This window comes from Chenopodium quinoa, unplaced genomic scaffold, assembly GCF_001683475.1.
Source record: "Chenopodium quinoa cultivar QQ74 unplaced genomic scaffold, ASM168347v1, whole genome shotgun sequence".
NCBI lineage: Eukaryota > Viridiplantae > Streptophyta > Magnoliopsida > Caryophyllales > Amaranthaceae > Chenopodium > Chenopodium quinoa.
Window position 1 is genome coordinate 604620 of NW_018743920.1, and position 16353 is coordinate 620972.

Sequence of the window (16353 nt, forward strand, 5' to 3'; positions counted from 1 at the left end):
TTTTCCATTGTTATTTATTAATGAATGATAGTGATTTTTTTAGATGTGACTTTCATTTATCATTGAGGATTTATATATTCATCGAAAATAGTTGTTACATTTATTAGCTTAGACATTCACTGTGTTCAAAAATAGTTGTTACTTTTGTACAAACTCGGGTTTACTTACTTCAAGTACATAAGGTACACTCAAGTATATAACAGAGGCGTTGGTCGTATAAAACAATTTACACAAATAAGGTGCCTATTCTTCTATACTGGCAGATTTGAGGCCAAAAACATTTACATGTCTTGCTGCCAAATACACAGAATGTATGGAACAAAGATAAGAGCTTAGAAAACTCGATCCACATTACATTAGCAGTTTCGAATATATCCCAGAATCAGACCATTGAGGGTAGCCTCATCGTTCGCTGTCCTTCCATCACACTGTAAAACCAAATTTCGTCTTAGTTTATGTATTTGACCGAAGAATTGAATAAAACAAATGCACCATTCTAGAGTATCTATGGAAGAATATGTCTGACTATGCCTGGACAAATCAAAAACTAGTATGGTTTATAGCTAGATCAGATTTGAACCAGTAATGCGACAAATTAATGCAGTTGGAGATATTTAGTACGGAGTATTACTTAGTGTGAACTGATGCATATAAGAGTGTTTAGGAGTTCAGTTGGATACCTTTTGACATAGTAGTAACAAAAATCCGCCAAGATAAAAGTTTGAACCACTTCTGAGAGAAGAATTACTAATAAATAAAGATGTCCCTGCCCTATTTGCGTTAATAATCCTCCTTTGGTATTAATGAGCTGTTTACAATTACAAAATATTATACATGGTTATCAATCAAAGAGAGGTTAAGAGAAAACATTTGAGACAGTATAAAGTGTAGGTACGTATCCTAACCAAAAAGATCCAATTCGCGCATGAGAAGAATCTGGCAACACCCAAGGCAAAGACATAGTGAGCAGTAAATGGTTCAACCAGCTGCATTACAAAGAAAATTACAAAAACGAAATCAGGATTCACCATCATGTACAATTCTTTACTGGATGCATGTTAAATTTTAGAATCACTCAGCTAGGAAGAACTAACTGAAAGTCTGAAAGTGATACAAAAAATTGAAATACAAGAAAGTAAGAAACAGCAACTACTACTGATAGTCTGATACGCATTTGTGCCTGCATCAGCATGCCTGTAATGTGTAAGAAGTTTATAGTACTTCAATTATTCAGGCTGAACTGTTTAATTACCTACTTAAATTCAAGCTTAAATGGGTTTCATCAAGTAGTTGTCTATATTTAGGTGAAGACTTAATTCTGAACAGCTAACATTTGAGTAAACTCAACTCATGACTGATGTAACTCTTACTACAACAATGCAACATATAGGAATTTCCAAATTTTCATGTCATTACTGAAATGAGCTTGTGATGAGAGCAACTTTCAGGGCTGATCAAGAGTATACAAACTTGTTGCAAGGTAATAAAGCTGTAATTATCAATATATGATACCTTGGCATTTTGTATTAAGAGAAGCTGAGGGAGCACTGAAACAGCTTCAATTGTTGTAAAATACATGTACAAGAATCTGGTGACAATGTCGGATTGCCATCCAGGATGGCCTATTAATGCAACAACGGCACAAGGCACCAACTGTAAACACCAAATATACATGTCATTATTGTTTATGCTATGGTCTACAATTGCGAGATGCATGAAACAAAATTTCATACCACATAGTACAAAGGCATGGTGTCAAGCTCTTGCATGTAGGTGTTCTGTAACTTGTATCGCATCATATAGATCACCCACAAAGTAGATGCAAGACTTATAGAATCAAGTAAAACGTGAATTTTGGGCAAGAGTGTAAAGTAGCACATAATTTTTATAATCAAGAATATCACTGTAAGCTCTTGAGTCTTCATTGATAGACCTGTGAAAATCATCATCATCAACGATTAATGCACACATACTTGTTATTAAGATGGCTCATATACCTCGGTCTATGATCAATTTGTTAGAAAAAAACACAGAACATAGGGAGTGATGGCGAAAGACAAGGGAAAGATCAAAGGATCAACAAGAATCATCAGTGTTATATCCTTAAACAATCAACATCATTTTTTAGTTCATTAAAATTGGTTCATTAATAAAATGATCATGAAAGCAACTCTTTATCTTGATTTAGGAAATGATTACATTCGAGATTACAATCAATTCTTGCAACATGTACATTCAAACAAGAAACTAACATAACAATTAATAAATAACACAACTTATCAACAAATTAAAAGAGGAAGTCATAATATAAACTATTCTAGCAGAGGAAAAAGAAAATTAAAAATTAAGGAAGGATATATTACCTGAACAAGTTTTGGTGATAGTGAGCTTGTAAAGTAAGAGTAAAATGCCAACAGCCTGAGATGTTTGAGAAGCAACAAACAAATGTGTTTCTCCTTTCATGAACGTTTTCAACAACACCAGCAACGCCAATGCTGCAATTGTGCCCATGCTTACTTGCTGTCTCATCGTTCGACCACGAACCCATCCAGCCACCTGCCTCCCCACCATCGGCGTTGACCCCCTCTTGTGACTCATTTAATCTCACTTCAATTTTACTTTTGGTAGTAATATAATTTGAACAGAATGAGAGAAAAATAGAGGGACAGATAAATGAGATTTATTAGTTGACTTAATAATAGAGAGCAACCATAAGCCATGTTAACCACTACATACATATAGATTATGAGGTGAGGTTGAGTAGTAGTGTTCTGACCAAATAATTAAACTTTAAAATTCTTCCAAAAGTATTTTAAATGAGGTTCATTTGAATAGATAATAAAATCAAAATATTTGATATGATTTCATGATAAGAGTTGGGAGTTACTGCTGTACAAGATCACCATAAACTAAAAAAAGTCAGCCATTTTATTGAAGTCAAATTGATAGCTGGAGCTGGTATTGGGTCATGTTGGTGGGCATGGTTCTCTGGCCTGGGCAGCTAGGGCAATGGGGTCATTACTCGTGCCGGGCTGACCATTTTTAAGCCCATGTGTGACAGTTAGGGGGTGTGTGTGAGCCCAATTTGGAAAACGCGGCGCAGGCCTACGTGACATTTAGAGTTGAACAACTTTTTCTTTTTGTGAGGGACGACTCATAGGAGGGTAGTTTTGGAAGAAAAATCTTGTTATATACGATTCAATCACCGAGCTTGGTGAAGAATCTCTCTCAAAAAAAAGGGAGTAATATGAATATCATGTAAAGTGTAATCCTTGGATAAAAGTGAGTAAAAGTATAAAACAGTAGTTGCATTTTTTCATTTCTAACACGAAGTATACAACAATACAAGAGGTTGAACCTTCCCAAGTTTTTATGACTAACCCAACTTCACTAACTACCCTACTTCACAGTTCACAGAAGCTAATGTGGTTCGGATTACACAATTGGATGCTCACTTATTTCTGATAGCTGACAGAGCAAATCCTTATTTTTAACAGGGAAAAAAAAACTGAGACTGAGAGCATACAAGTCTTCATTTTTCTATTGAAAGGCGAACATGGGAGTAAAGTCTTACTCTACCCTTTGGGCAGAAACTCGATCATATTCATGAAGAGAGTTAATCGTTGCAGCCTTCTGATAACACAAGTTGTTGCAGTTCAAACCATTGAGGGTAGTCTCATAATGCTCTGTCCCTCCATTACACTGTGAAAGCCATTTTCTTGTTACCAAAGTATGGGGAAAAAAAAAAGAGGGGGGGGGGGGGTGATATTTGCAAACCACATGCTACAGTAGCTAGGAAAGTATATGCCTCAAGTAGTTTACATAGTTAAAAGATGATTTTTATAGATTTAGAACAGTATGTAGAAAGATCAGTGTCGCTATAATTAGTATGATCAAACTACTAACTATACAAAATGTGTATACAGTTGGATTAATGTTACTTTGTAAAAAAAGAAGGGACAAATATGAACTTTCAATAATTGATGTACCTCTTGACGTAGTAATAACAGAAATCTGCCAAGATGAAAGTTTGAACTATTTCAGCAAGAAGAGCTACTAGTAAATACAAATGTCCTCGCCCGATTTGCATCAGTATTGCTCCTCTGCTGTCAACAAGCTGTATGTAGTAGAAAAGGTGGGTGGTTAGTCGAGAGTTCTTTTAAAAAAAAAATTAACATGTGATAGCAAATAAATTTTTAATGTAAGAACAACTTGATTAAGAGTTTAAGACAGTATAATGTATGTGATATCCTCACCATGATCAACCAATTTGCACATGCGAAGAATCTAGCAACACCTAGGGCAAAGACGTAGTGGGCAGTAAATGGTTCAACCATCTGCAACACAAAGGAAAATCGAGGAAAAGTTAAAGCATCAGTGGACCAATCAACAAAGAAATTAGCTAGTGCGGCAAGTAGATAATTATATTGCAAAGACAACATTAGACAGAGTATGAATAGGTTCTATCTTTTGATAGAATTTGAATAAGGATATATGAAGATCGAAAGGGTATCACTGATTTACTGAAACTGAGCTCTGAAGGTTATGCGACGTACTAGGTATGTGTGGGGCAGTGGGAGAATGTGCTCTGTGGTGAGGTGGAGATTATGTGAAGATAGAAATAAAGAGGTAGACCCCTTTCTTCTAGCTAGAAATGTTACCACATCGGATCATGTGCACCTAGGGGTAATGTATAGTATCTTTAATGTAGCTTGGATATTGGCTAGCCTTAGAATAGGCTGCTTATACAAGTGATTCTTAGTTGCCATATATCGGTAATTTTCTAGCCGAAGCAGGTATTCATTAGTTCTTTCAGTGTTCCAACTACAAGTTCTTAAGGTTATTTGCAGGGGTGAGAGAAACCAAAAGCTTTTTCAGAAATAGCGCAGAAAATTAATGAATGACAGAGCTGCAGGCTAACTAAAAACATCAAATAGGAAACTAATATGGGTTTTTTTTTTTTTTTTGTAATGTAAATCTGGAAGTGTTTTGTTATTCTTATGTCAGAGACTAACACCTAGCTATCCCACAGAAAATGAGATAGAAATAGACCAATGTCCAGGGATAATGAAGCTAGAAGTATTATGTTCACATCTTTACAGTAGCGCAACTATTGCCAATTTTATTTTATTTTATTTTTATTTTATTTTTTTTATTTTTTATAATAATGAATCTCTCTGTTGTTAGCATAAAACGGAGTATACAACTTTGGCATTGCCACCTCAACTCAGTGAAGAATGCTCACGTTCAAACTCAAATAAACCTTGAGCTTGATGAATTTGGTTTGACTTATACTCAAAGCTCAATCGTTAAACAAATGTGATCGACAAATGCCACACCACTTCAATTATAAGCATGTGTGTGTGTGTGTGAGCGAGTGTATGTGTGTGTCAGTCTGCAAGCAGCTTTTTATACTTCCGAGTCATGAGCGCAATCGGTTTACCTACTCAAACTTGAGTAAAACCAGAAACTGACTTAACTAGCTGACCTAAAGCCTATATGAGGCATGAGAAGACTCAACTAAATAACCTAGCACACTTAGGAAAATATCAAGGAAGTTCCAAATTTTCATGAAATAGCGATATTATAGACATTTTTGCAAAGTATTGAAGTTAATCTTACAATACCTTAGCATTTTGTATTAGGCGCAGCTGAGGGAGCACTGAAACGGCTTCAATTGTCTTAGAATACATATAGAAGAATCTGAAGCCAAAGTTCATTCCAAATCCAGGATGGCCTATCAATGCAACGACAGCAGAAGGCACCAGCTGTATATAAAAACAGTAACATGTCAATATTAAACATGCTAAGTAGTTTCGGATCAAAGAAAATATTGTAAAAAGTTGCCTACTGATACAATTCATAAGATACTATCATTCTCTTTTTTTTTTTTTTTTTTTTTATAAGCTAGATGTTGTTCTAAATAATTTTTGTAGATTAAAGTATTGAAAAGTTGCCTTTAAATGATCCTCACATATAAGCACAATATACTAGATTATGTAATCTACATCATCTTTCATCATTTCCAAAATCACCACCATTCGAAGTACTTAATAGTAAAGTGGTTTGTATAGTGCATGTTGATGATGATCACATATAGAAAGAAATGAGAAAAATAAAACAAAAAACAGAATTGCTTACCACGTAATACAAAGGCATATTGTCAAGCTCTTCCATGTAGGTTTGCTTCAACTTATATCGTATCATATAGATCACCCAGAGAGTAGATACAAGGGTTAGACAATCAAGTACAACATAAAGATCACGTATGAGCATAAAATGGCACGCGATTCTCATGATTAAGAATACTGCTGTTAGCTCCTGAGTCTTCAATGACAAACCTAAGATCATCAAGAATACACACACACAAATTACTAGAAGAAAGCATATACAAATAATTTTATGATTAATAGACTACATTTAAACCAAAGGACCACTTTTTGTCACAAACCAAAAGTTAAGATGAATATAGAACGCCTTATGTCAATGCTTCCTGAATACGAAGTAGAAATAGGAATAACCACTAAACCTTTATAAATAGTGTAGGTATTTACTCCACACAGTTCATGTCAATTTTCATGATTGAAGAAAATAGGTTTCAAAATTATATTCTCTATGTTTAAACACCAACCCTCCTAGGCTATTCCTCTTAATCTTTCCACGTTCGTACATAACCATGGTTAGACTAAGGTGCATTCTATCCAACTAATTATAAGATCAAATAAGTTCTAGTAAGTTCAATTCATCCTAATCAATAAAACTGCCTCAAAAAAAAAAAAAAAAAAAAAAATCAATAAAACAAAATTTTGAATAAAATTAGATACTTTTAGAATTGTTGCCTATAGTACACCTTACAGGTGTAAAATAATTTGTATAACAATGAAATTCATACTCACATCATATCACTAATAAATAAAGCCGGTCTCCAAGCCAGGCCACGAGATAGTGATACTTGACATTCTAGTTTTTCGCCACGTAGACAATAAATAGGTATTATTGTGACACATATGATGCTAAGTAAGCGATTTTTGGATAGATTTTTTAAGATAAAATTGTTGTATAAAGTTTTATTATCAATAAAAATCTAATATTTCACATATATATAATTAATCATAACTTTTTATAAATATCCTATAACTCAATTCTATTTCCATTGTTAAATTTGTTTTAAAAAGTTCTTTAAAACAAGATCCATTTATAACATATTTAATCACAAACTTTTATATGTAACTAGTCAAACCACGTCACCAACTATTATAAGAGTTACTTTGTGAGTGCTATAGGGATTACTTGATCAGTGTTATAGTGGTACTCAATTAGTGTTATAGATAGAGGCTGCTTAGTTAGTGTTAGAGGTTACTTAGTTAGTATTACAAGGGTTACTCAGTCAGTTTTATAAGGGTTACTTTGTCTGGCCAGATAATTTGGCTAACCACATACGAAATGCATTGTTATTTAATATATTTAAAAAAAATATAAGAGAATCAGTAAAAATAAGTTTTAATTAGTAAAATTAATTTTAGTTTGGTAAAAACACTTACAGTTGAGTAAAAATAATTTAAGCTCAATAAAAATAATTTAAAGTCAATAATAACATAGATATCTATTTACAAACAAAAATACATAAAGTATTATCATATAAATATAAGCCATATGATATCGTATGTCTAAATATAGACCATTATATTATAAGAACGAATTATTTGTTCGTATTTAACATTCAAATATAAATGTTATCTTAAAATTTTATCAACCATCTTATTAATATAACAAGGTGTTTTACGAGGTACTCGTGAGACACTAAGGCAGTGATCTTGGGCACCAATTGTTGTTTTTTTTATGTTACAAGTTACAAGTGTTACAACATATAGTATGATATTGACATGTGAACAATAACTTCACTCTGTGGACATTGTCGCATTATGACATATATTATCTTATCCCAATTAAGACGCAATTATAATTTATACAAATACTCTTACAGTCTTACTAAAATTTAATCACCGTCTAAACAGGAAGAGTATTAAAAAAAAAAATAAATGAGATTAAGCAACATTTTTAATCCGGCCTCGAGGAAAATCCAGAAATTCCAAGTTCATCTCTTGGTTTATCAAGTGGTAATTAAAATTGTAAGTTAAATATATATAATCATCAATTAGCAATTTCACGTAAATAGTAAATAAGATGGAGAAATATACAATCGAATAATTGAATGAATGTATAACCGGAGAATATTTCGAAGATATAGAATCACAAATTCTCGATTAGTTTCAAAATCAAAGAGATGAACGGGAGACCCTCAAATAATGAAGGCTACAAAATCAGCTAGATAAAAATTAATGATAGAAATGATCAAGGAAAAGGAAAATTACCAGAACAAGTTTTGGTGATGGTGAGTTTGTAAATTAAGACCAAAATACCAATAGAGTGAGCAAGTTGAGCAGCAACATAGAAATAAGTATGATTTTTGACGAAAACTTTGAGTAAAACCAGGAATATGAACGCTGCAATCGACGCCATGGTAACTAGTTGTCTCACAGATCGGCTTCGAATCCATCGCGATAGCTGCTTCACTGCCGTCGGAGTCGCTCTTTTGTCCCCCATTTTTAAAGGTTGGTTGAGTAATGAGTATCGGAATGGTCTAATGGAACTTGAAACGACTTTTAACTACAAAATTTTATCACTAATTACTAAGGACGCTGAGTTGGCGAACCTTTCCATTCAATATTGTCTGTTTGCTTTATCTGATTTTGTACGAAATTATTTTATCTAAATTTTAATTATTTGCATTTCGTTAAAATATACTCCGTATTTTATTTTTGTCTAAACTTATTTTCTTAGCAAATTTTAAAATTATTTTGTATATACTTTTTTACCCTAATTCATCTTGTACGACTTATTTTATTCACCTTATATTTGCTTAAATAAAATTATTTTTGTTCAAGTGAAATAAAGTTATTTTTGTTGATGTGAAATAATCCGCAAAAGTTTTTATTTTAATGTCGGAGTATTATTTAGTACAGTTGACAAGGGGGATAGTTTAATACTCATAGGTGAGGCAATTATGGTTAGGTTGATTGACTAATGGCCCTTGAACCACTTCTACCTGCAAATAATGCTATGAAGCTGCTACACCGCCAACTTATCCATTTCAATAGTGTGGAAATTCAAAGTTTATGAATGCTAGGTACATTTTGTTAATCAACTATTTATGAATTTTAGGTACCAGCTTTTCTGGGAACAATAGCTCGGATTTTACTAATAAGTCATGCTAAAAAGAACTTACATAGCAAACATGTATTACGTGTGTTCAGCACAACGTCAAATATGGGTATAACAAACACAAGTAGGGCTGTCAAAAACTGATCCGATCTGACAATATTCTGACAAAAATCAAAGTAACCCAAGATAATGTTATGAGTTATGAGCTTGGAGGATCAAGGTCTAAGCAATATGGGTTCTCTGAGGTAGTAATCAAACTACATCAGTGTATCAGCCCATACACAGAAGAACCAGAAATAAGGGGCTGCACACTGCAGACTCGTTACTCGTTAGTTTAGTAACACACAATCATACATTCACACTCCTGTTTAGATCAAGATTAATGTAAGGATAAATGCATCTGATAGACTTTATTCTTATAGAGAGCAAGGGGGAGTAATAAGACTAGACTATATACCAACCGATAATTCAGAAGTGCACTTTTTTATTTCTAATATGCAGGGCTGCTTCCAGCCGAGATGGAACCTCAATTACCCTAATTCTTGACATGTACTACTCATGTAGAGTACTTTACACAAATTGGATGCTCAATCTTCCTAAAATACAAGGGTCCGTTTGTCGATATGTAAAGATGGGCAGTAGGCAAGCATTTCACTAACTTAAGCATCTTCATGAAGAGAATTATGGCTGCAGCTCCCAAAAACTTATCCCGGGCTCAGACCATTGAAGGTAGACGCATCATGCTTTGTCCCTCCACTACACTGTAATATATTTTCCATATTAGAATCAGTATTTTGTAGCTAATGCAAAGTAAGGATAACCAAAATAGCTAGAATTTTTATAAATTAAACTTCATCTTGTAGTAGCTAGGAAAGTATCTCTAAATGTGTAAAAAGACTGTGGTTTAAATGTAGTGTTTTCATAATTTTTGTGCAATTGATTTAGATTAATTAAAAAAAAAAAAAAAAAAGCACTATGTCGGAGTTTAGTGCAATTTGAACTACTAATGTCACAGATATATGCGGTTGGATGTAACATTACATTAGAGCAGCTAAGCGACATAAGTGTATTCAGAAATAGATGTACCTCTTAATGTAGTAATAGCAGAAATCTGTCAAGATGAAGGTTTGAACCACCTCAGCAAGAAGAATTACGATCAGATAAAGTTGTCCTCTCCCTATTCCAGTCAATATTGCTCCTTTGGTGTCAATAATCTGTATGTAGTTGCAAATTTATTAATAAGCCGAGATATCTAGGCAAATCAGGAACATGACTTACAATACAAAAATACACAAATACACAACTATCTTTTTCATTCATTCTAAAACACTACATTTATCTTGATGATAGAACGTCATAGGTGGGAGGAAGAACAGTGGCTGTCCTCAATCTAGATGTGCGTTTGTAACGCACACTAGTTTGCAACCTAACTCTTAAGTTTTAGAAATTTGAATTCATGTTCCTCTCAAAAACCAGATGTGAGGATTCATCCTGATTAGATCAAAGCTAATAGAAAGTGAGAATAGGAAGAATTATCATACTAGCATACATGCCAACTGCCAAGGGAGCATCATGATAAAATTGGCGCTATCACAAGATTCAAGTCATTTGTGTATTCAATCAATCCTACATCTATGCTTCCACTCTTTGTTAAGAAACTCCGACTCAGCTAATTAAACTTTCATACAAATTTGAATTCTTGATGTAGATGCACATAAACAATCTTGTGAAAACAAATGAAAGATTACGAGAACACTAGAGAGTTGAGACAGTACGTATGTTGTATACTAACCATGTATATCCAGTTTGCACATGAGAAGAATCTTGCAACACCTAGGGCAAAGACGTAATGCGCAGTAAAGGGTTCAACCACCTGCATCACAAAGGGAAAAGACCTTAGAAATCCAGCTCGACCAAGATTAGTTATTACATAATTCTTCCCATGAAGATAAGAAAAAAAATCATCTGGGAAGAATCAAATGGAAGTTATCAACAAGTATGAACTATGAAGTAGCTCCTGGTATAAGTTTAAGCATGTGTATGTGTCGTTGTGAAAGTAAGTTATTACACTTTGTTTAATATGGAATATCGTTTTACTTGAATCCAACCAGTTCACCAGCTCTCAAGCCAAACATCAGCTTTACCGGAAACTGACTTCAATAGGTCCCTAAATTGAGCTAAGACTCTAATCTGAATGAAGCATGAGATGACTTAACTAAACAACTAAACTACCCAAGAATGAAATGAGCTTCTTTATGAAAAAGAGATATTAACACTTTTGCTAAGTATCACATTAAAGCTAGTGTTACAGCACCTTAGCATTTTGTATTAAGCGCAGCTGAGGAAGCACTGAAATGGCTTCAATCGTCTTACTAAACATATATAGCAGCCCGATGATTCCAGATCCAGGATTGCCTATAACAGCAATAATTAAACAAGGCACCAGCTGCAAACAGCAAAAGTAACGTGTCACTATTCTTTGCATACTCTGTAAAAGATAACAATCCAAATAGATGCCTCAATCTACACCAATCTTCATAGACTTAAATATATCGTGGACATGTGTTACTTATGATCTAAATTTGAATAGGAAATAAAATTGGGTGCTTACCACATAATATAAAGGCATGTTGTCAAGCTCTTTCAAGTAGGTGTTCTTCAACTTGAATCGTATCATATATATAACCCAGAGAGTAGAAACCAGGGTTATAGAATCAAGTACAATGTAAATATCGCGTGTGAACGTAAAATGACTCACGAGCCTTATGATTAGGTATATCGCAGTAAGCTCCTGAGTCTTTAATGATAAGCCTGTGAAGATCAACAAGGATATACTAATAATTACTAAAATTCATAATTACTAGCATATCTTATCATATGAATTGTATGATAAATAGACTAAAAATGAACCAAGAATCGACTTTCCGTTAGAAAAAATTTACAGTATCACAATAGATGAACAAAAATCATCATGTAATCTGCTGGTTGATTGTTAAGTAGATAGGATATTATGAGCATCATATTAGCATCAATTCTGCTATTCTCTATTTCTCCACCCAATTCATTTTATTTTATGATTTATGTAGACAGTTTTCTTAATCAAATCTTTTGCATTGTTAATGGATATAGTCACAATATGAGTACTCCAAATGTATTTTTTCTCTAATCTCTTAATCCTGTTTTACTTTTTGCACAATTTTCAATGTACACATAAGCATAAATATTGTGAATTTACACGAATCAAACTAGATCCCACACGAGACCACGGCTATAATTTCTTGCAGATATTGATTGTGTATTTGAATCTATTGCATTGGAATTATCCAAACAAGATTAACAAAAAGCTAAGGAACATAAAGAGCATTAAGAACACCCTATTTTCTTCCATTTTCAACAAAGTTTAACCCAAAAATAATAATTCAGCAAATACAAGTATAAGTTCTATTTTGTCAGACATGTACTTGTAGAAATAGAAATTTTAGATAAAAGTTAGTGTTAATATTCAATTTAATATACTCCTAAAGAATATTCAATATTTCCATCAATTAAAAAAGTAGACTTTATTTATTTATTTTTCTCATTTAAAAATTCTCTTATGAACACGCTGACACACACGTGAGGAGGGTTCTGTTCCAGACAATTATGAAGACGAAATGAACATGAAGATGAAACTCAATAATCTATCTTTATGAATTCTTTTAATAAGATTGAAAACTATTAATTCAAACGCGTGTACATTGACAAGCGTGAAAATCAAAACGAATAAAAGGGAAAAAAATTAAATAATAAAAGAACCATCATTATTCAAATAACAAAATTACAATCGAATAGGGGAAAATAAATTAAATTAAATAAAAGGGGTATGCAAATTACGGGAAAACATTAATAAAACAGGCAAAATTCATAAATAATCAAATCAAATTAAATTATAAGAATATGCAATTATATAACAAAAATTGAATAAATTGGGATTAATTGAAAAAAGGGGAAATTACCAGAACAAGTTTTGGTGATGGTGAGTTTGTAAATCAAGACTAAAATCCCAATAGAATGAGCAAGTTGAGCAGCAATATAAAAATAAGTATAATTTTTGACGAAAAGTTTGAGTAAAATCAAGAATATGAATGCTGCAATCGACGCCATAGTAACTAGTTGTCTCACAGATCGGCTTCGAATCCATCGCGACAGTTGTTTGACTGCCGTCGGAGTTGCTCTTTTGTCACCCATCACTCCGACTTCTTTACTTGGTACTCCGTAATAGAAAGAGAGATTGAGAGAAATTGGTTTAGTTTGTTTGACTCTTATGAAAAGGAGACAAGAGAGTGATGATTTATTTAAGTATATTTATGTTGTGAGGTTTATTGGGACTAGGACTAGGGGTTATAAACTTATGGTGAGATTAAATCAATCTACGAGTTGACTCGATGGTTAAGAGATGGAGTAGTGGTGTCCACCTAAAATATAGATTTTATGGAATTAATGAAGTATTTCCCTGTTATTGTAATGATTGTAAATTCGCAATATTAGCATATGCATAAAGTTTTAGGAAAATTATATGTCGGGATCAAAAGAATTTTTATTTTTTTTTATAAATATAAAATATAGTTAATAAGATAGAGAAATAATAAATTAATAAAAATTGGGGTTGGTAGGAGAGAGAAATAAAATAATAGTGGATCCTTTTTAGACGTGGCAATTATTATAAAACCTACCTAAAATAAAAGTGTTGCAATTATTAAGAAACGGATATAGTAATCTGTATAAGGTTAGGTTTTTTTTTTCCTTTTGTTTGGTAAGTTTGTGTGTAGGATAGACTATATTATCCGGATTAGGTTTTAATTAGTTCAAATAACATAAGATGAGGTTTTTTTTTTAATATTATTATTTTTTTATTAAGATAAGTTTAAATAAGTGAAAATATATTAAATAGATAATACTCCTTTATTATAAATTTTTTTTATTGTCTAGATGTAATATTAGAAGGATACTTCCCTAATAGTTCAAGAATATGACTTCATAATTGTTTTGTTGATGTTAAACCTCTAAATATAAACAAAATCGAATTTATATAGAAGTGATAATTTTATGGTTAAGGGCACGCTATAAAGCTTGTTTAAAATTGAATAAAACATCAAGTATTTATATACTACAAAGTAAAGAATAAAGATATCTTAGTCGATCTCAATATTTATTCATTAAATCATACCATGAAACATATATGTAAAATATAACACGATAGTTAATTTTTCTTAAATTTTTAATATCTCAAATCTCTTACAATTTCTTATACGTAAATTCTTACTAGCCTCGTCTCGTCACAGTATGAAATATGCATGACGAATAATTAGTACTCCGTAATACTGATGAAGCACTAAATTTTGCAACATAATTAATTTAGGAAACATAGAGATTAGATATTTAGAGGCTATAGTAGTAGTACTGGAAAAAAAAAATTAAAAATGACAAGTATAGCATGACACCATCTTATTGGCTGGAACATGTAATATGTCCTACGTGGTAGGTTTTAATTGGTTGTGACCTTGTTAGACGATGTGTCACGTGTTGCATTAATATTGCCATGTTTACCCCAAAACTAAAAATAATAAATGACAGTAAGAAAATAATAGTTCCTGTTAAAATAATTAGCGTATTTTTTGTGTGACTGGTCACATCTTGTGGCCGGCTGACATACGAATAATCTCTGATTGGGTAATCCCTGAATGACCGAGTTTCCCATAATTGAGTAACTCATGATCGATCGAGTAACCTTTGATCAAGTAACCCCTGACCAAATAACTCCTGACTAATCGAGTAACTCTTGACCAAGTAACCCCGACCACCGTTTGTGGTTAGCCTCATATATAACTCTGTGCAAAACAAAAATATAATAATTAATTAAATAAAAATAAAAACCATTATTGTTGTCCAATTTGGATTTTGGATAGCATTTTTATTTATTTTAATTAATTTTATTTTAATTAATTTTATTTTATGGGTGACAGTTGAGGCAATTTTATAACGGAGTAGTAGAGATGTCCCCTCATCAAGCTCGGCCCTACAACGGAAATATATCGCCTAATATGTTGGATGAAGACAAATTATTGGTGTATAAACAATATTAAAGATGGCTAAGACGTGAATCACGTGACAATGGGTCATTGTCCTTATTGATTTTGGATTCATTGGGTGTTTTTGAAATGATCCACTCCCTTGAAAATCAAGATGTTCTTGATGGATGGTCTCATAAGGAAAGACAAAGAGATTAATTACATACAATTGTTTAATAAGTACAAAGTTTGACTTCAATTAGGTATTTATTGAGTAAGTATTTTTTTATTTTCTAATTATGTTTTTTAATAAGGAAAGACATTTGACATTTTATTATGAGCCATATAATGTAAATTATTTTCCTTTACTACAAACATACTCGGATCTTTTATTGTAGCATACATTGCCACCAACTAAGCAAACTCTATCATAGTTGCTCGGGAGGCTTAGTGTTCAACAACTAAAGAGTAGCGGGAATTATCATTAGAGATAATAGTTGACAAATTTTGAAGCTCGCATTTTCAATTATGGCGCACTAAAGATCTACATAACAAAAGTTACAACTCTTTACAAAAACAAATTTTGAGCTTTCAAAGAAGAAATTATTAGCATACATATTAAAGGTGATAATCTATTAGTTATCAACTCAATTAGAGGAATTTGGTGAATTCTATGTCAAATCAAGAATATCATAGCAAACATCTACTTCTTACAATTAAGTTCGACAATTGGGATATCCAACATATTTATTGGGAAGCATATCGAGCTACAAGTAGGATTTCTAATGTTGGTCATCTACTAAGTGAAAATGATCATTTCTCCTTGTATTAACGATTACAATTATATGTGAGTCGAGTCACTAGCATCAAGTTGGTTTTATCAAGTCTACTCATTGTAAGTCTTGTAACACTAAAACCCACGGGTACATTTGGGCGCATGGGCCATATGTGTTGTAGAAACATATAGGAGGGCACAATAGTAATTTGATGTCTGTATATACATATTTTAGGATTGCATTTGTATTTTTTTCGTGTAATATTATGCATGTATATAATATTATTGGAGTATATAGATTGTCTTATG

At 32.5% G+C, this 16353-nt stretch overlaps 3 protein-coding genes across 3 annotated transcripts; all 3 read right to left on the minus strand.

Annotated features, from left to right (window-relative positions):
* Window positions 1-86: 86 nt before the first annotated feature.
* Window positions 87-3190, minus strand: LOC110687777 (putative ER lumen protein-retaining receptor C28H8.4). Its single transcript, XM_021864411.1, has 6 exons — window positions 2364-3190; window positions 1734-1933; window positions 1513-1653; window positions 906-986; window positions 681-808; window positions 87-428 (listed from the first exon to the last, which is right to left on the minus strand). The coding sequence occupies exons 1-6, from the start codon at window positions 2596-2598 to the stop codon at window positions 383-385; spliced, it is 831 nt and encodes a 276-aa protein (XP_021720103.1). The 5' UTR covers window positions 2599-3190; the 3' UTR covers window positions 87-382.
* Window positions 3191-3287: 97 nt separating this feature from the next.
* On the minus strand, window positions 3288-8712 carry LOC110687778 (putative ER lumen protein-retaining receptor C28H8.4). The gene is made up of 6 exons (XM_021864412.1): window positions 8373-8712; window positions 6142-6341; window positions 5628-5768; window positions 4257-4337; window positions 3990-4117; window positions 3288-3702 (listed from the first exon to the last, which is right to left on the minus strand). Exons 1-6 carry the CDS (start codon window positions 8602-8604, stop codon window positions 3657-3659), a joined length of 828 nt encoding a protein of 275 aa, XP_021720104.1. The 5' UTR covers window positions 8605-8712; the 3' UTR covers window positions 3288-3656.
* Window positions 8713-9601: 889 nt separating this feature from the next.
* LOC110687780 (putative ER lumen protein-retaining receptor C28H8.4) lies at window positions 9602-13584 on the minus strand. Its single transcript, XM_021864414.1, has 6 exons — window positions 13218-13584; window positions 11834-12033; window positions 11537-11668; window positions 11015-11095; window positions 10309-10436; window positions 9602-9983 (listed from the first exon to the last, which is right to left on the minus strand). Exons 1-6 carry the CDS (start codon window positions 13447-13449, stop codon window positions 9938-9940), a joined length of 819 nt encoding a protein of 272 aa, XP_021720106.1. The 5' UTR covers window positions 13450-13584; the 3' UTR covers window positions 9602-9937.
* Window positions 13585-16353: the final 2769 nt, after the last annotated feature.